Below are 24,600 nucleotides of genomic sequence, written 5' to 3' on the forward strand. Positions count from 1 at the left end.
GGGTAAAGTAACAACTTTGATAGTGTATAAAGACGATATAATCATTACAAGAGATGATCTTGAAGAAATAGCAAGATTTCTAGAGAAATTGGCAACAAAATTTATGATGATAAATCTAGGAGGACACAAATATTTTATGGGAATCGAAGTTGCTAGGGCTAAGCAAGATATATTTATTTTCCAATGAAAATATGTTCTAGATTTATTATCAAAAGTTGGACTACTAGAGTATAAACCTACAAATACCATAATAATCCCAAATCACAAGCTTGGAGAATACCCAAACCCAATACCAACAGACAAAGGAAGATACCAGAGATTGGTTGAAAAGCTTATTTATCTCTCTCATACATGATCTGACATCGCATATGTAGTAAGTGTAGTGAGCCAATCATGCATTGTCCGAGTGAAGATTATGTGAATGTTGCAAATCAAATTCTTCGATAAAAGATCCACGGATCTAGCAAGTATTACTTTTAATTATTTATTTTCTATAAAATTTATTTTTAATTATTTCTTGTTTTATTAGTTTTCGAGTAAGTATTTTAATTATTTTATTTCTATTTTCCTATTTAAATAATTTCACTATTTAATTTTCTTTTTAGTATTTATGTTTAAATAATTTAAAAATTGTTTATAATTTCTTATTTATATATTTTAATTCATTATTGATGGCTTACCATTTTCTTATTTGAGTAAAATAATTAAATAATTTTTTATTTTTCTGATATTCGTTGGTTTTTACTAAAAATAATCCATTCAAAATTTTTATAATTTTATTTATGCTATTTCTCTTCAAAAAAGTTAATTATTTATTCTAATTTTAAAATTTTATTATTATTTAAATTGCACACTTTATTTCTATTTTCTGCTTTTACTTATTTTTTAATTTATTTATTATCTTAGAAAATATAATAATTTACTATTTTGTATAAAAAGTCAAATTTTAATTTTGGAACTCATTAAAAAATTATATTGAAATTTAAAAAAATATGATTTTATAATTGAAAAAAATTGACATTATTTTGATATTTTTTATAATTTTAATATAATATTGTATTATATTTTAAAAGTTTTATTTACCCATGTGAGTCGCTAAGTAAATGATACTTGCAATGAAATAGGTTAAAGTAATCAAATACCCAAAATTTATATTACTTGATTAGCCAGTCAGCCAGGGTGTAGCCAATTATGTGAACAAAATTTCAGCCTAGCGAGGACTCAAAGAGGAGGGATTGCTTCGAAACGTTCGTAAGCCTAGACGAGTGGCTTGAGTTCTCTCGGATCCGATTGAGTGGAGTCACAGTCACCGAGCGACGTACGTTTCCCCTGAAACGACTGAACCAGACTTTCGAAAGTCGAAACGATTAAGCTCGGGTTCAGCAACGGTCTGAGTGGTGGGGGCGTGCGCGTCCTACGACACCCATGGCAACAGTAGCAGCGGCGGCTGCGTCCAGAACTCACCTCTTCCTCTGGCCCAATAAGCTCCCTTTCTTCCCCGCCAGAGCCCGTAAATGTTGGAACTTGAACGCTTCCGAGCATCTCGTCTTTTCCGGCAGCGGAAACCCCTGTGAATTCTCTCTCCTTCACACTTCGTGCAAGTCTTTTCAATCCAGTGTGCAAAACGCTTCCACCACGGAAAACCCACCTCTTCGTTCTATAGACCGAGCCAATGTGATCGATGCTCTGCAGAAAAGGGGCCTCGTTGAATCTATGACGAGCGAAAATCTGAGGTCAGCCTGTTCTAACCCTAGTGCCTCTCCTGTTAAAGTCTATTGTGGTTTTGATCCAACGGCCGAGAGTTTGCATTTGGGGAACTTGATTGGGATCATTGTGTTATCTTGGTTTCAAAGATTTGGGCATAAAACCGTAGCTTTGATTGGTGGTGCTACTGGTAGGATCGGTGATCCGTCCGGGAAGAGCTTGGAAAGACCTGAATTAAATGTAGAGACAGTAGAGAAGAACACTGCTAGCATTGAGAGCATAGTCAGCAGAATCTTAGGTACAACTTCAAAAATCTCGAATTTAAGTAGTGGGTATGAAAATACTTCCAGTTTGAAAGAGGACAATATCGAACTTGGTCAAGGGGATTCTTTTACAATTTTGAATAATTTTGATTGGTGGAAAGAGTTTAGGCTACTGGAGTTTCTGCGAGAAGTGGGAAGGTACTCAAGAGTTGGAGTGATGCTTTCCAAGGAGAGCGTCAAAACACGGTTGGAATCTGAGGAAGGAATAAGCTACACTGAATTCACATATCAGTTGTTACAGGGCTACGATTTTCTCCATTTGTTCAAACACAATGGGGTTAATGTTCAAATAGGAGGTAGCGATCAGTGGGGAAATATCACTGCTGGAACTGAATTAATTCGTAAAAAACTCCAAGCAGAGGGAGCTTATGGCTTGACTTTCCCTCTTCTACTGAAAAGTGATGGGACTAAGTTTGGCAAATCAGAAGGGGGAGCTATATGGCTGTCTCCCTCTATGTTGTCCCCTTACAAGTTTTACCAATATTTCTTCTCAGTTCCAGATATCGATGCCATAAGGTTTTTGAGGATTCTTACTTTTTTGAGCTTGGAGGACATCGACAAGCTGGAACAAGAAATGAAACAACCTGGATATGTACCCAATTCAGTTCAAAGGAGACTTGCTGAAGAAGTGACCCGTTTTGTTCATGGAGAAGAGGGTCTGCGAGAAGCCTTGAAGGCGACAGAGGCATTGAGGCCAGGGGCTGAGACAAAGTTAGATTGGGAAATGATTGAGGGGATTGCTGAAGGTGTCCCATCTTGTACTTTAGCTTATGATCAAGTATTGGATGCTTGTTTAGTGGATCTATCTGTTTTGACTGGCTTGTTTGGTAGTAAATCGGCTGCTCGCCGGATGGTTAAGCAGGGAGGTCTTTATCTGAACAATGTGAGGATTGATGGGGAGGATAAGGTGATTAATGAAGGAGATATTATTGATGGGAAAGTCCTATTGTTATCAGCCGGCAAGAAGAACAAGATGGTTGTTAGAATTTCCTCAACTTAATTCTTGTGTAGTTATATCAACTCAGTTACATGACAGGCAAGAATCTCAAACCTGTTTATTATTCTTTTCTAAAAGTTTACCTCTATTTATAGAGCAGGCTCTTTTTCCCTAGCAAATTACTGTCTGTTTCATTCGTCTACTTGAATCCATTCCTGCCCTTTTCATTTGTGGCCAATGCTGTTCCGCAGAACCATTCAATAGAAAGCAATGTTCCTTGGGAAATTCAATAGGAAAAGCAGAGAGGTATGTGTGAATTTTTTGTTCAGATGCTACTGTAATGCTTTGGATGGAATAAAATGCCTTTGGGGTCTCAGAGTGGAAAAGTAATTTAAAGCACAGTAGTGGTTGTGTTTATGCTTTGCTTTTTAGTGAAATCCAGACTTCTAAAGAGAAAAATTATCCTGATTAACACAGATAGGTAGTTTACATCAGTGTCTTCAGACTTTTTGAATTTGTTGGTTCAATTTGACGGTAAATCCTTGTTCGTGAAAGAAAAGCTCGACGATAAATCTGGTGCATTCTGTGTGGTTAAAGCAACTTTGTCGTTCTCTAACAAGTATCTGCTTAGTTTCTGGGTCTTTTGTGCTTTGGATTCTAATGAGATTTGCACAGGCAAAGAAGAAAAAGTCTTTAATGGCAGATAGTTGGTCTTAGGGGCAAGCTGCATGACTTATCTCTATTATTAATCATTTCCTAGATATTATTCACTACTTTCCTTTTCTGTTTGTAAGCAGCCAGTCATCAATTAAGATTACCTGGGTTGATATGTTCGTAATTCCAGTGGACTGATTCTCTTTCTGCTGCTTTAACTATTTCCGCTGCTTTCCCTCTGTTGCCTTTTCTTACATGGCCAAACAGTGAGCCATCGACATCTCCTCCTTGGCCTTGCTGTTTAATAGCTCGCGAAATCCGAAATATTATACGTCACTCAAGCTCTGAATGAATTATCCAGTAGAACCTAATCAATCGGAACAGGACAATCAGATACGTTCCTGCTGCTGCATCTAGCTGTGCATTTCCAGAGATGTTTCTGTCGTTCATTAATTTCTTGATCAAGAAACCAAAGGTAAACCGCCTCCGTTTCATCGGAAGTAGAAGTCGTTCCCCCTCTCCTCTCTCTTTCTATACGAGTCATTGTGCAACTGGACTGTTTTGGCTCTTCAACGTTGGCGGCGTCTCCAATGTCGGGATCGATAAACCCCACCTCAGATAAGATTAGAAGTGGTCGCCCCTGTCAACAACGACTCCTATTTGTGGACACTGGCAGGTAGGGGGTGGTATTGAACCGAGCGGGTTTATAGTAATTCGAGTTCGGTTCGGTTCAAAATACCGCGATCTTGAATCGAATTCGAGATCCAGTTTTCGACTCGTTTACGTAAATAAACCGAACTTTGAACGAGGCTCAGTGGCTTGGGACTCGGGACTTAGAACTGAAGGAGGAAAGGCGAACGCCGAGTGATTGTTAAGCACGCAAAGTCGAATCAATCGTAACAATTAAAGAGTATCATCTACGTTTCTCTTTCTGGGTTTCTTTTCTGGTTTCTGAAACTGCATCGATCGGTTTAGTGGGGGGTCTGTTTCTGAGTAATTTAAACGGGGAAAAGAGAGAAAATGTGTGTACAAAGCACGCGAGGATTGAATACAAAAAGAAAAAGAAAGAAAAAATCAAAAGTGGGCATCTTTTAATGAAAGATCCAGCTGCTTTCATAGTGCGGTAGGAAAACCGGCACATCAGCTTTAAATAATGTCTGGAAAGCTATGAACGAGGATTGCTTCTTTCGATATTTTTATTTATTTTTAGATAATGAAAGCCTATCACAGACGACGGATTCCGAGATGGTGGGATCTGCCGACAAGTTTTGCCTGAAACGGGTCCTTAGATGTTGGATAGATTACTGGCTTTGGTGGTTCAAAACCGGTGATGGCCTTAGAGCCAATGATGAGTAATCACTAAAATCGTTTTTGTTTATCTGTTTACTACGCTTACTTGAACTGGAAAAATCTTGAACGAAATCAAACGCACCAACCATTCCAAGTTCCAACCTCCATTTTCTCTCGTGATTTTTTAAAAATATGATATTAATTATGACCCTCGTCTTCTTCAATACGAATGCCAGTGCGCTTTCCCTTGATCTGGACTCCCAAGTCTTCCGAATTTCCGACTATCTAACGATGATAGATTAACAGAGAAAATCCAGGAGTCTGGCCAATAAAACTCCACTAACTAATCTCAACCACCGTCTCTTTCCCTTCTCGCCCCTACTAAACGCAAGAATTTCCCCCTTACTCCCTGTAATTTAAAGTTACAGGATTTTCTTTTTCACCCCTCCAACTTCCGGTCATCCTTTGCATGTTTCCTCAGTCTCCGTTCTTCTCATTCTTTTCCTTGGAACTTTTTTTTTAACAGAAAAAGATTGTTCCGTAATTGACTTTTTGCTGTTCATGTTTCGTCTCTTTAAGAGCTTTTCGACCGCCGTTGGGTTCAATACGTCCTATAGTGAGGAAGCGGAAGCTTCAAATTTGATGGGTTTTGGAGGATTTTGATTTGCGAGGACGCCGAGGAGGTGGTGGGAAAAATGTTTGAATGCAAGTGTTTCTATTGGGGTAGAAGTTACGATGTTGTGCCTCCGGAGCCGGAGCCCTTTTATTTACCTGCGCCAATTCCTCGGTGGCCGGAAGGTAGTCTTCTTCTTCGTTTTTTTTTTTTTTTTTTTTTTCATGTGCTGAAGAGAATAGTGGATTTTACCGGCTATTATTATCAGGTCTTTGGGGAAGGTGGGGGATTTTTATTCGTATTGCTTTTGTTTTATGTCGAGGTTGTTTCTTGTCCTTCCCCTTCTATGAGTTGATCGATTATTGGCGTTTCTTGATTTTAAGATGTATGACTTTTGTTTTTTGGGTTAGATTTTCTTGTTTGCTGTAGGTGCGTGATTTTTCTTTCCTTTGTCCGTTCCTTTTTTCCTCTCTCTCTGTACGATTTTTCTTTTTTGTTTTTGGGAAAGATTTTCTTGTTTCCTGTTGGTGCGTGGTTTTTCTTTCTTTTGTTCGTTCCTTTTTTCCTCTCTCTCTGTACGATTTTTCTTTTTCTTCCGTGTGTGTCCTTGCAAAATTTCCTTGAAATGAATACTCTGTTACAAAAAATCTGCTATCCCTCCATTTCTTTTGTTTTCCAATACGGCATAGGCACGAATTTTGGTCAGAGCTCCTGATTTCGTTCCTCATATTGCAGCGAGCTGCAAAAGGCTAGCTTATGTTGATTGGCTATGGTCATATTATTTGCGTTTCAATGGGCCATGCTTGTTGCAATTTTCATAATTGAAATTTCATGCAAGGATCGGTAGCAGAAAAAAAAAAGAAAAGGATGTTTACGTGGTGATTAAATCGTTTTCAGGTGGCCTGCTATAGTTACCGTTCATCTCTTAATTGTCAAGTGATTGACTTGTAAGAGTCTGGAGGAAAAAAATGCTCGAATTTTGTTGAATATATTGCTTGAGCTTCTTGGCCTTTTATGGGCAATTAGTCTGCTTCTCTCTCATTAGACTGACCAAACCTGCAAGTTTGATGAATTCTGAGGTTTGATTTTCTATGTTGATTTTGCATTCCTTCTCTTCACTTTAGAGGATTCGAGTATGGATCCATGATTTGTGCATATAGTTCATTGACAAGAACCTTGCTTCCACGGTTGAACTTGCAGTGTTCATACCCAGTGGAAGAATTGCTCTTTTATTTATGCTTCTATGTTGTGTTCTTGATATGATTCAACCAAAAGAAAAAGATCATTACTTTGTCACAGAGATTGTTTTGATATTCTAAATAGTTTTGGTCCCATGAATGCCTCTGTAAGTCACAGTTAAATATCCTGTATAGTTCACAGCTTTTGCAAAGGAGTTGTTAAGTGTGGTGCTTTTAATGACTTATAACAAGTACCCTCATACTTTAGTTCTGGAATTTGCCCAGGTGGAGGCTTTGCTACAGGAAGAATTTGCATTGGAGAGATAGAGCTTATCCAAATCACCAAGTTTGAGCATGTTTGGAGCTGTAAGTCCTTGAAGCATAAAAAAGATGGTGCTTCATTCTATAAACCTTTGGGAATGCCTGATGGATTTTTCAGCCTTGGTTACTTCTGTCAACCAAAGAACCAGCCATTGCATGGGTCTGTTCTTGTGGCTAGGGATAACCATGCAGCGGGAAATCCATCAGCTCTTAAAGAACCAGTTGACTATAAATTAATCTGCAGTACAGATAACAGGGCTGATAATAATCATGATGGATGTGGTTATTTTTGGTTACCTGATGCACCTGAAGGCTATAAAGCCATGGGTTGTGTGGTTACCGACAATCCCAACAAACCTTTGCTTGGAGAAGTAAGATGTGTCCGATCTGATCTAACTACAACTTGTGAGACATATGATCTGATGTTTAACATGGATTCTATGCTGCCAAAGTTCCCGTTTAGAATCTGGAGCATAAGACCCTGTGATAGAGGGATGTGGGGTAAAGGCTTATCCCTTGGGACATTTTTATGCTGTAATGATCGGAGTGAAGGAGATGAATTGAGCATAGCATGCTTGAAAAACCTTGATCAGAGCCTCCATGCAATGCCGAATTTGGAGCAGATTCATGCACTCATCCAGCACTATGGACCAACAGTTTTCTTCCACCCCAATGAGATTTATTTACCCTCGTCAGTATCATGGTTCTTCAAGAACAGGGCCTTGTTATACCGAAAAGGTGTTGCGGCTGGTGAGGCCATTGATGGGAAGGGCTGTATCCTGCCTAGTGGTGGTTATAATGATGGAGAGTATTGGATAGACTTGCCTGTAGATGATCCTGAAGACTTTGTAAAACATGGAAATATAGAAAGTGCTGAGCTCTATTGTCATGTGAAGCCAGCTCTTGGTGGAACCTTCACTGATATTGCAATGTGGGTCTTTTGCCCCTTCAATGGGCCTGCAACCCTCAAGGTTGGCATGGTAAATTTTCCATTTCGCAAGATTGGACAACACGTGGGTGACTGGGAGCACTTCACTCTTCGAGTGAGCAATTTCACCGGGGAGCTGTGGAGCATATATTTCTCACAGCATAGTGGTGGGGAGTGGGTAGATGTTTGTGATTTGGAGTATATTGCGGCCAACAAAGCAATTGTTTATTCTTCCAAAAGTGGTCATGCAAGTTTCCCACATTCTGGTGATTACCTCCAAGGATCACAGAAGCTGGGAATAGGCATTAGGAATGATGCTGCCAGGAGCAACTTGTCAGTGGATTCGAGTACCAAGTATCAGATTATTGCAGCAGAGTACTTGGGTGAAGGAAAAGTAGCAGAGCCCTGTTGGCTGCAGTATATGAGGGAATGGGGTCCAACTATTGTCTACAATTCAAGATCTGAACTAGAGAAGATTATTAGCTTCTTACCCGTTGTAGTAAGATTCTCTGTGTTGAACCTCTTTGATCGGTTCCCAGTGGAGCTTTATGGGGAGGAAGGACCAACGGGTCCCAAGGAAAAGAATAATTGGGAGGGAGATGAAAGAGGGTAGCCCGTGTTCTTTCTTCTACATTTTTAAATCCGTTGTTCATTTACAGTGCCCCGACAATTTATTCAAGGACCAGAAGAATTGGTCATTTGGTGAGAAAGCCATACATGAAGGTAGAGTGTACGTATTATTTAAGATTCAGTAAGATTGTCAAGGATGCATATGGCGGGGTGGTACTTGGTGTGGTTCTTGCCACCCACTGTCGGTGAGAGCATGTGTCAGCTTGTAGTTTACCAAAGAAAAAGAGAAAGGAAATTATATCAGCGTATGGATTTTGAAGCATAGAGTCTCTCTGCTGCTTCTCTGCTGCTTGCAGTTGAAGAGCGACTGAATGTCCTCGAAGGCTAGAAAGGTATTTTAAGGCTATCGATACCATATGCGTTTCCACACTGCTAGCAGGCCTTCCTATTTTCTTTCCTGCAGTATCTCTATGTAATTTTTGTAGGAAGGAAATGAAGCTCATATTGTTGCAGGAGAATTAAAAGATTGTCAGTTGGGAGCTTGAAAACTCGAACAAACTGTTCACTAGGCCAAACAAATGGGCTGCTACTGGCAGCTGGTCTGTCTCATTCCTTGGTCCTAACTACTGTAAACTGGTCAGATTTGGATTCGAACTGCTCGTAATTTAGACTTGGCTGTCGAGATTGCCCTAGGGGAAGAGGTGGGGAGGAGACGAGGGGACAGAAAAGGTGGAGGGCCAAGAAGAAAAGAGAAAAATAAATATGTAAACCATTTCAAGATTTTGGGATTTCCCCTCCTTCCATTTTATTGTGAAGATCTATTGAAACGAAAAAAAAAATGAGTCTCTAAAATGGAGAATATGTGATTGGCCCTCACATTTGTGAAAATGGGTTCCACTCAAGTGTCCAATCTCAACCTCTTCTATAAGAGGTTTCACATTTTATTTTATTTTCATTTTAGCAAATCTCAACCCTTTGCAAGGACCTCAAAGATTCTATCGCTAGTGTTTCTGCTTTCGAAATACACTCAGTATTGATAAGGGAGTGGAACGATGTCTTTAACGAGTGGCAGCATTTCTTATGAAGCTGCAACACTAGCGAGGGCTCCAGTGTGCCGCCACTCTTGTAAAACGATCGGCGGCTTCGCTACGGTGTAAAGAGTGGGGCGGGTTTATGACGCTACTACTGTGTAAAACTCTTGCAGGTTGAGTATGATTATTTCCTACAATTTGATAAGAATTTTTTTATCGGATGTCTCTCAGACAAATAAAAAACACAAAATTATATGGAAATATGGAATTTATAGCGATCGGCGATTAGGCCAACGTGGTGCCGTTGTCTTTTGTCGTAACAGTGACTCACTGAATGTTGGGAACTTACCGCTGGCGCACAGTGAACGATGGCAGCTCCGCAGAAACTGACATGTCATCGTGCTCTAAGATCGTGAAACGGAACGCGCTCCCTACAAAATGTTACTGCAGCTGTCAAGTACACTCTTCACTTTGCATAGTCTTCCGACCCTCGTACACTATATCAGGAGCCGGAGTAGCAGCTTGGCCATGAGCACCAAGTCAAAGCTGAGAGGAGTGGTCTTCGACATGGACGGGACCCTGACCGTTCCCGTCATTGATTTCACTGCAATGTACAAGGCAGTGCTGGGAGAAGAAGAATACAAAGGCATACGTGCTAAAAACCCTACTGGGAGAGATATATTGCATAACATTCAGACGTGGAGCACCCCCAAGCAGCAGAAGGCCTTCGAGATTATTACTGAATTTGAGCGCCAAGGGATGGAACGCCTTCAAATCATGCCAGATGGGCGGTTGCATGCTTTGGCTCTATGAACTACATGGTAAATGGGTCTTGGTATTTATTGCTTGCTTATTTCTGGAAATTTAGATATTTACTTTCCGTAGATTTGGATTCTTGGGTTCGCTTTTTCAATTTTTTTTTCTTCCGAACTAGAGACGCATTTTCTTCTCAACTTCTTTATCGGCTTGTTGTGTTCTTGGAGTGGTGTATTCTTGATTTTATTGTTTTTTACTTTATGAGGTTTTCACTTTGAATGGTTGTGGATTCGGTGAGTTGCTATTTGTTGAACTGAATCCGTGAAAAGCTGTAATTTCTCTTATTCTGAAATTTTTTCCCAGCTTCCGGCTTCTTCAAGTCAATCGATACGAGTGGTGCTTGGAACTATGCTGACTTCTTTACAATTTCCCTTTCTAATTTCATTCGCTTGCACCAAGTCTGTTGGAGTGCTGTTACCACATAAATATACTTTTTAAAAATCACGGAAATGAGGTAGCAGAGGAACTGGAATACCTGGATATGGTCAGATTGCACAATGTGTGAATGGCTTTTCATCTACCAAATGTTTAGGCTGGAGAAGCTTTGAAGACCCTAATGTCATGAACAATTTACCTTTAAACTATAGGTATAACGTTGTTCTGACTGAATTCTTCTGCACTCTTGGATAGTTCGTGCAGATTAATCTATTTCAATGACAACTTTGACGACGTTATAATCAAAATTTATACTCTATAATTGTTTCCCATCATTTTGTTGTTAATAAAATGAATATAAGATGTCCCAGTAATTTGCCCGGAAAGAGATTGAAATGCCAATTTTCATGATTCAGTTTCCACCTTCTAAATTTACTTGTATATCATGTACCAAGTCCCAATCTCCTTATATTATGTTTAACTTTTTGAGTTTTCTATATGAAACATATTTGAATTTTAAAGTGGAATAGATGGCTTATCTAGCATTTTAGTATGCTTGATTATTGAGTATTTGTATATATCAATGTTAACTTCGACAGAGACAACACCCCACACATCACCCAGAAAGCAGCATACTTATTTTTGTGCTTTGCTAGTTTTAGCCCACTAGAAAGCAGAGTAGTTATTTTTCTTCTTTTCTAGTTTTACAGTCTAAAACAGGTAAAACCTGTTGGGTTTTGATGCAAGCATATGAATACTACAGGTGCTGTTGAACTCTGCAAATTTCTTGATTCCAGAAAAATAAGGTAATGACTGTCTTTTTCTTACCTGTATTCTGTATTCTTATTGTTTTGCTTGCTTTGTGCGTTTTATGAAAGTTTTTGGTTGGCAATTTGAATTTTTTAGGTTTACTTCACTTTTCTTTTAACAGCAATTACATAAAAATTTAGACTTAACTTCTCTTACAGATTTCAATGTGCATTTTCTTTCAGAAATATTTAAATTCCATTAGTAGGGTCGTACCCTATGTCTCTTGGATGTGAACAGTGCTAACCGAACGTAGTACATTGATGGATCTGATGCTATCTCTGCCTGTTGCTTTTGCAGAAGGGGTCTAATCACTCGCAATATTAAGGCTGCAGTTGACTTGTTTCATCAACGGTTTGGGGTAAGGTTTTTCTTTTGCCAGAAATATAGCTTGCATGTAGTCTGTAGACATTAATACAATCCTAGGTATCTATCAACTGCCAACATCACAATTAACTGTTCTCGAAGTTCCTTGAGGTTATCTTTTCTGTAGACATTAATACAATCCTATGTATATATCTATAGCACAACATCACAATTAACTGTTCTCGAAGTTCCTTGAGGTTATCTTTTCTGTTTGTACTGGTCATATTATATTCATTATAATCAAGGATAATGAAAGACAGGAGATGGAATTTAAGGGCTACAGAAAAGGAAGGAAAAATGTGTACATTTCTAGTTTATTCACTTTTGACTATAGTAAATCCAACATTCTTCTAGGCTTTAAGTGTTTTGTGAAATATGATGATAATCAAATTCCTTCTTGACTACCAAATGGTTCTACAAGAGGCATCTTCAGTGTCAACAATATCCCAACCATCAGAAGTCAATTTACATGATGCCCATTGGGAAGTAATTCTTCATCTTATTTTGTAGATGAATTAGTGGATGTGAAACCCTCTCAAAGCTTATTAGAGCACAAGAATGAAAGACGAATTAACGGATGTGAGACCCCTCAAAACTTATTGGAGCACAACAAACCTATTGTAATCCTAAAACTTTGATATGTTTATTGAAAAATAACAGTGAGAGAGGAGAAATTATAAGACGACTAGATGAAAATCTACCTCTCTGGCTACTCTTTCCTTTTCTGGAAAAAGAAAAATTCTCCCTCTGTATTTCCTAAACGTCAACAGAAATTGAAGATAATGAAGACATAGGACACATATAAATGCTATTGACGTGTACTGCCCTTTAGCCAGAGCAAGGTCTGCCTCATGAGTTCCAGTGGAGGTCTGCCAATTAATCCCCTTTACTATTGAATGGAAAATTCACTTTTTAGAATCAACTGGAATACATTTTTGTCTGATAATAGTCAGTTACCGGCATCGTGAACCACTGCCTGATTGCCACATACAATACAGAGGCCCATCAACTGTGAAAACGATATCCATAAAAATTAGTAACTGCATTGATTCACATATGGCATGGACCATATCTCCAGACTCACCTTTGGTATCAGACCTAGCAACTTGGCTCTTACTTTCCTAGGACACTATATTACCCTGCAGAAATGCAATGATTTCAGCTGGTCTCCCTCAATAATATTGCTCAGAGTAGAAGAAAATCATGGACTTGAATCCAATGTTAATGTTTAGATTTTATGAAAGAAAGAGAGAACGAGGTTATGAAAAACGTTTTTATGTAACTGGTTCCCTCATATTCTACTTATTTGTACCCACTGATAAAAATATCAAGTACTTGTTCACTGCCAATCCATTTACTACAAGACACTAAAAAATACCACCCTGTTAACTCATGAATGATGAATACTAAAGGTTCCTTTCTTTCTATTCCCTACAGTAAAGGTGGAGTCTCTAGGGGGATCCACTCATAGATCAAAATAAAATGCTTGGATTGGGCATCATGTCACTTATATTAACTTCGAACACTGTGGACTATTTGTTCTAGTACATTTCATTCAACAGTTTCTTCTTGTTTCTTCTGCCATTGTAGTTGGAATTTACCCCAGCACACAGCCGGGAGTTTCGCCCTTATAAACCTGATCTAACTCCTTTACTTCATATCTGTACAACTTGGGATGTTCAACCCAATGAAGTGATAATGATTGGTGATGGCCTCAAAGATGATGTGAATGCATTTGATTTATAAAACCCTTTTTTTAAAATTATATCTTTGTATTCTAATTTGTCAATGGTGCTGTCTTATTTTTTAGTACTTTAAGACTCAAATTTATTACCGAAACTTGATACAAACTGCCCTGTTTGCAGCATGGATTTCAACAGAAATTCTGTCATTCCAGGCAATCCTTGTCACATGATAAGAGTGAACTTTGACATGAAAAATTATTCAATGATTGTAATGTTCAATAACAAGAATTTTCTAATTAATAATCAGTCTCTCCTCTTCTTTCAATAAAATCCCCCTTATCATTTTTAAAAAATAATTTTCTCTCAGACACTTGGCTTGAATCTTAACTTGCCATTATTTTGCTTGAAATGTTTTTTAGTATCGGTTGTATATCATTCAAGTGCAGAGGACTGATTTCATGAAAGAATTTTTAGTTTTTGACACTACCCATGCTAGTTATTGTGTACCCAAACTTTTGATTTCTGCCGTAAGTCCTTCATGTTCTCATGGCCATAACTTGACAGGTTGCTCGTGGGAAACGAGCAGGAGCTTTTACATGCTTGCTTGATGAAACAGGAAGGTATAATTCCTCTGATTTTCTCGCTGCTGATCTGCAACCAGATTTCAAGGTATCCTCACTAGTTGAAGTGAATGCACTACTGGAAGAGAATTTCGAGCTTTCTCCATTATATAACAACTTTTAAATAATTTGAATAAAGTTTGTATATGTTGTTGTAATTCACAAGATACCAAGTCCCATTGTTTCAGATTTTTTCAATTGAATGCCACTAAAGATTGTAGTCCCGCGAAAGAGAATACTGACTCCATTTTCTCAGTGATAGCATACAGGAGATAATGAAAAACAAACATCTGAATATGGATGTGAGGCTTCCATGGGTAGGGTTTTGGGGAAATAGTAATCTCACTCTCAAACAGGGAAAATCGATTCAAAGAAACTGGTTCTTCTGCAGCAGCTTTGATGAAAACATTGCCTATTAGCACAGAAATCAGCAGGTTAATGATTATTTACTAATATCCTCTTGAATTTGAGACCATTGTACTCATGCTTGTGTCAAAGATGTTTCGGAGTGCAGCAGGAAGCCATGATGGTTTGGTTCACGTGAAGCTTCAGGTGAAGACGATGGACCATCCATTATACTCTCTAATTAAATGGAATGGGTGTGAATAAGAACCGAGTCTATAGGCTGGAAGCAAACTCGAAGAAAGTAGCTTTCAAGAAATATTTAATTTGATCAACTGGATCTCCATTGCTCCATCGTGTTGTCATGTCTTTGGCTATTGCCTCATACAAACAAAAGCAACTCAAGCTAGACGAAAGGTGACTACGTATGCAGTTTGGACCAGTCTGCGTCCGTGGAGGATATCAGGGAGGAATCGAGAGCCGTGTCAACTAGACGCCATTATAGGGAAGTTTTTATCTTTTTCTTGATTTCTTCTATTGAGCGCTCGATTAAATTTGCCCTTAGTCACGAGACGATGATTTCCAAGAAAGCAACGGAATGAGTATCAAAACGGAGCAATTGATGATCTGCCTTTCCGTTATAGTGACCGTTTTGGCATCAGTAAGCAGCAGCCGTCCTTGTTCCATCACAGCTTTGACTAGCTTCTCACTGACGCGTTTCATACACTGTTAATAAGATTTGAGTGTTGCTCAAACCGAGACAAGAAACAAGACTGCGCAGTAAATATCTTCCCCTATAATTGAAATATCTTCCAACGAAGTTGTGCAGCAATTCACTTCCTCTGTTCGATTCTACCCGCTTTGTCTGTTTTTGTTAGGCACAAAACATGTTCTAAAAGCAGGTATTCTTGTCTACAATTCCAAGCAACTTCTATTTCTTTTTCCCATCAAAAGGTCCAAAGTATCATTATGCGTATCAGAAGAGATTACTGTCATTTTGGAAGACCGAAACTGGGAACTAGAAAGTGAAGGAAGCGTCCATAAAGGATGTATTCAAAGTACAAACACAAGGCCGTTGTCCGGATTTGACCCATGAGCATCAGAAGTCGACAGTGTAGCCGTAGAAGGCCGAGAGCCAAACCAGAAAACCAGGCTCTTCAGTTTTCTTTTTTCTCGTTTTTTCGTAAACACCCTTTTGAAAAATTCAATAGCTAAAATTTTCCGACCGTCGTTGTTATTCCTTGCACTATTGCCAACTCGGAAAAAAATGGTGATAAAAGGGTATTCCAGTTCATTACATCCAGTCTTACCAAAAGAAAATTCAATACTCGTGCGTATGCTCAGCGATGGCGTAGCTACACGATTAGGACAGAATACGGTAGTTTGAAGACGCTGAACTCTTAAGACGGATTTCCCGTGGAATGAAATTTGACCTCGTGCAGTTCATGTGAGACTGCAGAAGAGATTTTGTATTTCCTACTTCCGAGGGATGGGAGTGTAGGTAAAAGTGTTACGCAACTGTTATAATTTATAAAACTCATTACTCCACGCGATTCTAGATCCATCTTCTCTGTTCTGTCTGTCTCTGGTATACCAAGGGCGTATCTCCGGGAATGGTGATTTCTGAGATATTGGACTTCAGTCTTCGTGTTGGTGAGCTCTACTTCTCCAATGCTCTCAAAGCTTCTGTATAGACTCCCTTTGCTCGCTTTTTTATTTGACCTTCGAGACCAACCCAGCCTTTCTTCTTTCTCCTCTTTGTATACTCTCATTCTGCCTCCTCTTTATCTGATCAAAACATAAAGCATGATTACCTATGTTAAAACATCTCCAGAAACTGTACCTCTGTTTATTGAAGGCAACCGCAAAATAAAGAGGCTCCCTTCTCCTCTCTGGAGCCTCATCTGTAATTCTCGTCGAAACCCAGAAATTTCGTCGCCGAGCAGCAGCATATCTGTGAAAAGAATAGCCCATTTATTCAAAAAACCTGTCATAAATCCCAACCAAAGGCCAACTCCTTTAAAAGGTCAACCCCACAAGAATAATGAGAGCAGCAGCAATAGCCACTTTGGTCGTGCCGATAGCAGACAGATGTTTCTTTTGTGTGGTTTTGGGTACTGGGTGCAAGGATTTAGATGTTTTCCCTGGTTGGCTCTTAACTTCTACATGGCACAAGGCCTTAATCTGCAGCCTTCAACCCTGCAACTTGTGCAGTACTCTGCCAATCTTCCCATGGTAGCAAAACCGCTTTATGGTGTTTTGTCTGATGCTCTATACGTAGGAGAAGCTCACAGGCTGCCTTACATATCAATGGGAGGTGCGTTGTGTTTCATGTCTTGTTTTCGTAATCCTTGATTTCCATTTCCCTGATTTCCGTCTTTCAAGCACTCTCTGTTGACTCCGCCGCCTGTTCTTGTTGTTAATGGATGAATGCTCATAACCTTAAGAAAGAAAAGGGTGCATGTGCCTTTTCATGGTTAATCTAATGTGGGCGACCAAACTTTTTACCATGTCTCATCTGAGTTGGTAACTGTTGGTGTTTCTTTCTATTCATTGTTCTTCTCTAAGATTTTATTTGGTTAGATCACGGTTGTATACATTTGAAGGAATGTGGACGTTGTGTCTGTAATTTCAGCTGTGGTCCTGTGGAGGTTGGCTTCTCTGATTGTTGAATTTTATCTTTATAAGTTTAGTTTCTTAATACAGCTTCAGTTCTCACATGTTTGTTAGAACAGGGGGCAGTCATTAATTGTGCAATTTCTTGTTAAATTCCCAAGTCAAATATTTAATGTCTTACAGTCAATCCACCACTTTTCTTGGGTTTTATGTGTAAATTCCAGTTGAATGCTGCAGTCTTTGGTCCATATAGCAAGCAAACACCAATATTTTGTGAGTTAATACAGATGTGTACTTATCTACAAACCCAAGAAAATATCAGGAAGAACTATTGTCAGTTTCTTGAACTTAAACAGGTGAATTTGGAACAGAGTTAGTACAAAAATTGAACGAAACCAGCACTTTGTAAGCACCATCTATGAAAGCAGTGGGAATGAATGCATAGGTAGTTGTACATTGAGTGGCATTTTTAATTTATCTCTTGGTCTTTTCTTTTCACTTTTGTCGTCAACCAAGACAAACTTCATTAGAGTCTGATTATTTGACTGAACACTTAACACCATAGGTTTTAGTGAAACCACAACTAAAATCTGCTTATGCTGATCTGGTTTTAATACAAAACATTAATTACATGTCTGCATTAAAGGTCGATAACTGATTTCAGCTTCTATTCTAGCAAAAGGATTATTTGATAGGATGTTGGATTCGGTTATTAAACAATTAAATTTTCTCTTGTTGACATGAGTTAAATCTCCAGTCTTTATGCAGCTCTTATCTTGGAGTACAATGGCAGCAATCCCAGTTGGAGGAACTTTTCCCACTCAAATGGCTTGCATATTACTCAGCAATCTTGGAGCATCCATCACAGAAGTTGCCAGTGATGCACTGGTTGCTGAGTTTGGGAAGAAGAATGGAATAGGTGAGCTTCAGTCATATGCATTTATGGCTCTAGCCATTGGTGGAATTTTAGGTAACTTATCTGGAGGCTTTTTCCTACTGAAAACACAACCCAAAATTATGTTTCTTGTGTTTTCTGCACTTCTTTCAAGCCAACTCACTTCCTCCTTAGCCACTAAGGAGAGTTCTCTCTGCCTATCTGAACCATCGGGTCATCAAATCATAAAAAAATCAATATCAGAAAATTTAAGCCAGCAGTTCTCAGATTTAGTCACTGCTATCAGTAAAGATACCATTTCTCATCCTCTTTATTGGATTGTAGCTTCTATTGCTGTTGTTCCAATTTTATCTGGGACCACTTTCTGCTACCAAACGCAGTGCTTGAAACTGGATTCTTCAATCATAGGAATGTCTAAAGTTATTGGGCAATTAATGTTGTTATCTGCAACCATCTGTTACAACCGCTACTTGAACAAAATACCCATGAGGAAACTAATTTCATGGATCCAGATCACTTATGCATTCTCAATCTTATCGGACTGGTTCTTAGTAAAACAATTCAACGTTCAACTGGGAATCTCAAATGAATCTTATGTCTTGTTCGTGTCATCCTTAGCTGAAGCTGTTGCTCAGTTTAAGCTCCTTCCCTTCTCGATTCTATTTGCAAAACTGAGTCCTCCAGGGAATGAGGGATCACTTATCGCTTTTTTGGCATCAGCTCTCTGTTTAGCATCAATAATTGGTTGCTTTTTGGGTGTTGGGTTGGCATCCCTTGTTGGTATTTCATCTGAAGATTATTCGAACTTGCCTGTGGGGATTCTGTTCCAGTTTCTTGCAGCACTATTGCCCCTAGGATGGATTTCTTACATACCCATGTCACAAACAGCAGCAGGGGAGAAGAAGAGAAGTAAAAGGAGGAGGCTGCCTTTGCCTGATTACCAGGAAAATATGGTGAAGAAGAAGGAAATGTTGTAATAACAATATGATTTTCACTTTTATGAGGGTCGGATTCCATGCAGTAATATCAGAGACAGTGCAGGGAGGATTTGAACGATTCATTCATCAGGAAAATACCACTTATTGTTGCGCTTAGTTCAAGACCATATCTCTGTATTCTTCGTAAACAATTGTACATATCGAATGCCTGACGATCGGCCAAAGATAAATTTTACTTATTTCTCTTCCTCGGAATCTGAATGTGCAAAAACAGGCTGTGGCTGAGTTTCTGCATATGCCGGCGCAATGTACTTCGGATCTTTTGCTGCAACATCAGCAAATTTGAGAATAGCTTCTCGAGGGTCTTCCTCCATCCATGTCTCCTTGAGCATACCCCCTTGCTGCAGTTACATTCAAATAATGAGCCTCGCCAATTATTTTTTTTAGCCTAGCACAAAATAAAGTAGAAAGGAAACTAAAAAACCTTAAAAAGGATGTGTATTAAAAAGACAGGCATTCTAGAAAAGCATTTGCCCACCTTAAGAAGATATTGGGTTAATAAGCTTCCTTTAGTAGTACCAACTCTTCCACCAAAACCAGGACCTGTTACAGGTACTTCAGGCTTGTGAGATTTAAGAGGGTCCTTGAGTACTTTTTCCCTCTGACGTTTACGACTTGGCTGATCCCTGAATAAGGGAAGTGCATGAGGGTTGTGAATAACAGGCTTGGCTTCAAAATCATCAACAGACTTTTTCCTTGGGGCCCGAGCGACACAAGCAAGAGCTCCTCTCTCACTAAGGGTTGGATCATAAAGAACGTGGGTTCCACCTAGTTTCTTATCACCAACTGTGGCAAACACCTGCAAGAAGACCAGCAAACTTGGTTAGAACAGAAAACTAACATGGCAAAAACCTACACTAAAAAAATGCAATTCAGAAATGAAGATGACCTGATTAAGCTTTGGATGCCAAGCACATTGCACAACACTGCATGTAGGTGATATCCCCACCTTTGACACAAGCTCAAGTTTCTTTCGGTCAAAGAAGCACAGTAGGCCACCACTTGTGCCCTTTTTTTCAACAGAAGTTCCAGTTAAGATGAGCTGTTCATCAGGACTGAATGTGACATTTGTCTGCCCATAATGGTTAGGAAGCTCCTCAAATACTTGAACGGGCTTCTTCATTTGCCTTAAATCCCAAACCTGTAAATACAAATAATTAGCAACAAGCCCAAGTCATAAAGAAACAAAAGTCAGGAAATGTTTGGTAAACCTTTAGTGTAGCATCAGCACTACGTGATAAAAGCATCTGCCCATCACTGGAAAATTTCATACCAGTGATCTCATCTTCATGTGCTTTCTCGATATGTACATCTGGTCTGCTTCCCCATCCAGGCTTGAGGTACCATATCTGTTAAAAAAAAATGTACATTCGTCAAAGGATATGATAGTGACTGACTTCTTTTCTTTTTTGAAAGAAATTATTTCACTCAGCAGATTAACAAACCCATAGAACAATGTGGCTAACCACAGGGTTCATCAGAACTTCCTTTTGCAGGTTACTTCCAAAAGATAAAGAAGTAAATCCAATGTAATTCTAGATATCCTCTGTGTTTGGTTGCTGTATGGCTTCCTTCTGTTGGAAAATGACCACCAAAAACTTAGAAAACCTCAGGTTACCTGTATTGACCCATCTCCTACACCACCAGAAATGCACTTTCCCTCATGATCCCAAGTACAAGTTGTTACGGGGACTCTGGCTGGCCTTGCAAGTTTTGGTTTTATGACCTGTTCATGAAATATTTGTTACATACTACATCGGCATGAAAGTAATGTCCAGGGGAAAAAGTATGACGTATAAATATATATTTTTTAAATGGTGAGAAGCTTTTATTAAGAAAGCTAAAGCAAGACTAGTACAGCATAGGATACTTCATAGAATACAACATAAGATACAAGAACATGGTCTTTTTTTAGAGATCAAGAGAGATGTTGGTACAAAGGATAGCTTTGGATTTAGAAGTTAGTCTGCAACCAAGTTGGCAAATCAGGGGTGGTCTATTAATTGAAAGAGAGATCAAGGGTGGGCATCTCGGTATCACGTCCAGTATGGGGATTCTTCAACTCTGACATGTATAGGCCAATACATAGTGTACAGAATCATATTCACTTGCCTAGGGCCAAAAAATATTCAAAAACTGAAAACACGATACAAAGCATATCATATATCATATATCATATTGACACCTCCAAAATCAGAGACGTTTCGCCGATATGCACACCACTGAGATAGATAGATAGATCAAAGGATGGATGCATAGACAAAAGATAATACAGAGACAGGATAAGAGAGGCAAGTAACATCAAAGGAGAAAAATCCAAAAATATAACTGCAGAGCTTGAAATCAAGCAAAGAGGAGTTTTATTTCTAAACACTCTCAGGTGTGCTTGGCACTAAGAACCCAGTGAACTAAAGCTTGATGCACTTGTTATTAAGGAGGATTACAGTTGTAACCATGGTGAGGCGGGCATCAACAACTTGTTCACCTGAACTGTTTCTTTCACCACTCAATGCATGGTAAGTGGCAGTCGTATGTGCTCCACAGTCACCTTCAAATGCAGATTCACTTGGATGTATTTAATAATTGAAAACTTTAAAACAGATTGAAATAATCTTAATGTCACTACTCCGACATTATGCACGCAAGAACCCATTTTTTTGCCTACATATACCTGCTTTTGACTTTTGAAATCAGATACATCCCATATACGCAGTGATCCATCCTCTGAAGACGTTAAGACTGTCTCTTTTGCTTTTGGGTGCCACTGCCCACACGTCAATCCTGAGATATGCCCCTTAGTATTTTTCAGGTCACGAATATACATGTCTCCCTTGACAAACTCTCCCAGTGAAAGTCCATCACGGTCATAAATCTCCAATTAAGAAAAATACTAGGTGTTAGTTGTCACAAGTCAGAATATTAATATTTCTGGGCATTGAATAATAATATAGAAGGAAATAAACTTTAAGTTGAAAATAAAAAAGCAAAAGGGATAACCTTTGCCTGCGCTGAACCAGTCACACACAAAAACCGATCCGAGGTCGGACTCCAACTTAAGCTACGAACTTGGTGACCTTCAGACGGTTCTAGCTGTCTAAATGATGCCAAGCGAGAATTCATTCCTTGAAAATCGTACATACGGACAGTATAATCATAACTACCAGAAAGAACTCTAGATCCTGAATGATCAACTGCAAGGGCTGCGACAACCTGCAGAGATAATAGAGAAAAATAATCTTAATTCAAAGAGTTACTGATACAAAGTGATGTGACTAATCACTAATACAAGTACCAAATAAGGATTGTACCAGTAGGATTCATGATATTTGAGCGGTGAATGCTCACAAAATAACATCCAAATCATCCCATTCATTTTGCGGATTCAAAGTATCTAATTATACAGAGTGAGCATGTACCATCAACTCAGTAGCCAAATGAACCAGTACATCTCTGCCATAGGCGGCCCCATAGATGGAGTATCCACCTATCTGCTCAATGCAGTGGGAAAGATGATACTCTTGATTCAGCCAATTGAGGCATGAAGAAATTGATTTTCTTTTAAAGTATTTTCCCTTTCTTCACTTCATTTTAAATCTTTTATTAAATTTTGAAGCTAAAGAAATTTAAACCAAATTAATTTTGATTTTGTTGTGATATTGCCACTGATCAAACTTACCACACCTAATCACCTTGACGAAAAACAGGGAAAGGCAAAACATATGGCTAGAATTGCCTCATCTATTCTACAGATTCAAGGCCCCTGTTTATGCAGGATGAACTGTTCAGAACTCAGAAGCTAAATGAACCAGCACATCTCTGCTGTGTAGGCAGCCCCATAGATTAGGTATATACACCTATGTGCACAATGTAATTGGTAGGCTGATCTTCTTGATTCAGCCAACTAAAATCTGAAGAAGCCATTTTTCTTTCAAATTATTAGCTGTCTCATTTTTGCTTCAGGTGAAATCTTTTAGCAAAGATTAAAACCAAGTAAATCGAAGATGAATTAATTCTGATTCAGCTGCAAATAAAATAATTTATTGCTTCAGATAAAAAATTACATCCCCCAGTCACCTTGAAGAAAAGCAGACAGGGGCAAAGCAGATGGCTATAATTGCCCTATCCATTGTACAGACTCAAAGCAACCACTTATGCAGGATGAACTGTTTCATGAATTCCACAGCTACATGAACCAGCACATCCCTGCTGTAGCCGTCCCATAGATTAAGTATATACACCTATGTGCACAATGCAATGGGAAGGCTGATCTTCCTGATTGAGCCAATTGAAGTCCGAAGAAGTCTTGTTGTTTCAAATCAGTTTCCATTCATTTTCGCTTCAGGGGAAAATTTTTAACAAAGATTTAAACTAAAAAAAATATAAGTTAAACTATTCTGATTCAATTAAAAATAAAATAGTTTATTGCCAAAGAACAAATTTACCACACCTAAGCACTTTGAAGAAAAACAGAAAAGTGCGAAACATTCAAAAATTGAAGAAATTCAAATACTATGGATGGTCGGACTCCTACCAAGTTGTAGTTTAAATTATTAGTTTCCTTTCATTTTCGCTTCAGGAATTTTTTTATCGAAGATTTAAACTAAAAAATATAAGCTAAACTCCTTCTGATACAATTAAAAATAAATTAAATTAAAGAAGTGCAAAACATTCAGAAATTGAAGAAATTCAGATACTATGGATGGTAGGACTTCTACCTTGGTATGGCCTTTCAATATAATTTCGTTGCTAAGCGGAATCCTATACGAATTCTCCATCTCTTCGTCCGAACCGCCATCTGAGTCGTAATCCACAGGTCTCTGTGGCGGGCGAGGAGGTCCAATCATAACCCAATCATCTTCAAAATCGACAGGCACCGGCGGCGGGCGAGGAGGTCCAATCATATCCCAATCATCTTCAGAATCAACATGCCTCGCCGGCGGGCGAGGAGGTCCAACCATAGCCCAATCATCTTCAGAATCGACAGGCCTCGCCGGCGGGCGAGGAGGTCCAATCGTAGCCCCATCATCATCAGGGTGGACAGGCTCCACGGGCGAGCGCGGAGGTCCAATCATAACCCCATCATCACTAGGCTCGTTAGCCTCTGCATCTGAGTCTCGACCCTCGGACTCGCACCTCCCAGTAGAACCTTCTTTACGGGAAATGAGCTGCTCGTGTCGAGAACGGGGATCCTCGTGACTAACAATACTTGAGGAGAGGGAAGCAGGGTTAGGGTTTCGAAGTTGGACCAAGCAAGAATTGGAGGAGGAAGAGAGCTTGGGGAAGTCCCTGGGGGCGGAGATGGTATGGCTGTCTTTGCGGCGGGTGGCGTTGTGAATAGCTTCAAGAGAGGTGGGGTCCTTAGTCTGCTTGCCGAAGGTGAGGGGGAACTGTGCCCTCACGCCGTCGTAGATGTCCGCCTCATCGCCTTCCATGAATCACTTGTGGCTTCTCAGGTACTATTCTCCGGTCTAGTTAACTTGCAAAGCCGAACTTGGGGATGGTGTTCCGGCGGCAGATGATTCTTTCCTCCA

At 39.2% G+C, this 24,600-nt stretch overlaps 5 protein-coding genes across 5 annotated transcripts; 4 read left to right on the plus strand and 1 right to left on the minus strand.

Annotated features, from left to right (window-relative positions):
- Nucleotides 1–1,380: 1,380 nt before the first annotated feature.
- Nucleotides 1,381–3,423, plus strand: LOC137962841 (tyrosine--tRNA ligase, chloroplastic/mitochondrial-like). The gene is made up of 2 exons (XM_068809941.1): nucleotides 1,381–3,063; nucleotides 3,216–3,423. The coding sequence occupies exon 1, from the start codon at nucleotides 1,426–1,428 to the stop codon at nucleotides 3,025–3,027; it is 1,602 nt and encodes a 533-aa protein (XP_068666042.1). The 5' UTR covers nucleotides 1,381–1,425; the 3' UTR covers nucleotides 3,028–3,063; nucleotides 3,216–3,423.
- A 1,967-nt stretch (nucleotides 3,424–5,390) lies between these two features.
- On the plus strand, nucleotides 5,391–9,420 carry LOC137963652 (hypothetical protein At1g04090-like). The gene is made up of 2 exons (XM_068810808.1): nucleotides 5,391–5,706; nucleotides 6,985–9,420. Exons 1-2 carry the CDS (start codon nucleotides 5,604–5,606, stop codon nucleotides 8,559–8,561), a joined length of 1,680 nt encoding a protein of 559 aa, XP_068666909.1. The 5' UTR covers nucleotides 5,391–5,603; the 3' UTR covers nucleotides 8,562–9,420.
- Nucleotides 9,421–10,035: 615 nt separating this feature from the next.
- LOC137963653 (haloacid dehalogenase-like hydrolase domain-containing protein At2g33255) lies at nucleotides 10,036–14,421 on the plus strand. Its single transcript, XM_068810809.1, has 4 exons — nucleotides 10,036–10,370; nucleotides 11,504–11,546; nucleotides 11,848–11,908; nucleotides 14,163–14,421. The coding sequence occupies exons 1-4, from the start codon at nucleotides 10,334–10,336 to the stop codon at nucleotides 14,340–14,342; spliced, it is 321 nt and encodes a 106-aa protein (XP_068666910.1). The 5' UTR covers nucleotides 10,036–10,333; the 3' UTR covers nucleotides 14,343–14,421.
- Nucleotides 14,422–16,160: 1,739 nt separating this feature from the next.
- Nucleotides 16,161–19,165, plus strand: LOC137962594 (probable folate-biopterin transporter 9, chloroplastic). The gene is made up of 2 exons (XM_068809555.1): nucleotides 16,161–16,877; nucleotides 17,934–19,165. Exons 1-2 carry the CDS (start codon nucleotides 16,367–16,369, stop codon nucleotides 19,046–19,048), a joined length of 1,626 nt encoding a protein of 541 aa, XP_068665656.1. The 5' UTR covers nucleotides 16,161–16,366; the 3' UTR covers nucleotides 19,049–19,165.
- On the minus strand, nucleotides 19,090–24,600 carry LOC137962593 (uncharacterized). The gene is made up of 8 exons (XM_068809554.1): nucleotides 23,785–24,600; nucleotides 22,067–22,279; nucleotides 21,741–21,941; nucleotides 20,688–20,795; nucleotides 20,281–20,418; nucleotides 19,959–20,210; nucleotides 19,548–19,868; nucleotides 19,090–19,410 (listed from the first exon to the last, which is right to left on the minus strand). The coding sequence occupies exons 1-8, from the start codon at nucleotides 24,499–24,501 to the stop codon at nucleotides 19,246–19,248; spliced, it is 2,115 nt and encodes a 704-aa protein (XP_068665655.1). The 5' UTR covers nucleotides 24,502–24,600; the 3' UTR covers nucleotides 19,090–19,245.

This window comes from Aristolochia californica, unplaced genomic scaffold (genome assembly GCF_029961685.1).
Source record: "Aristolochia californica isolate CCGP_79_NKW_82.1479 unplaced genomic scaffold, dmAriCali1.0.hap1 SCAF_4, whole genome shotgun sequence".
NCBI classification, from domain to species: Eukaryota; Viridiplantae; Streptophyta; class Magnoliopsida; order Piperales; family Aristolochiaceae; genus Aristolochia; species Aristolochia californica.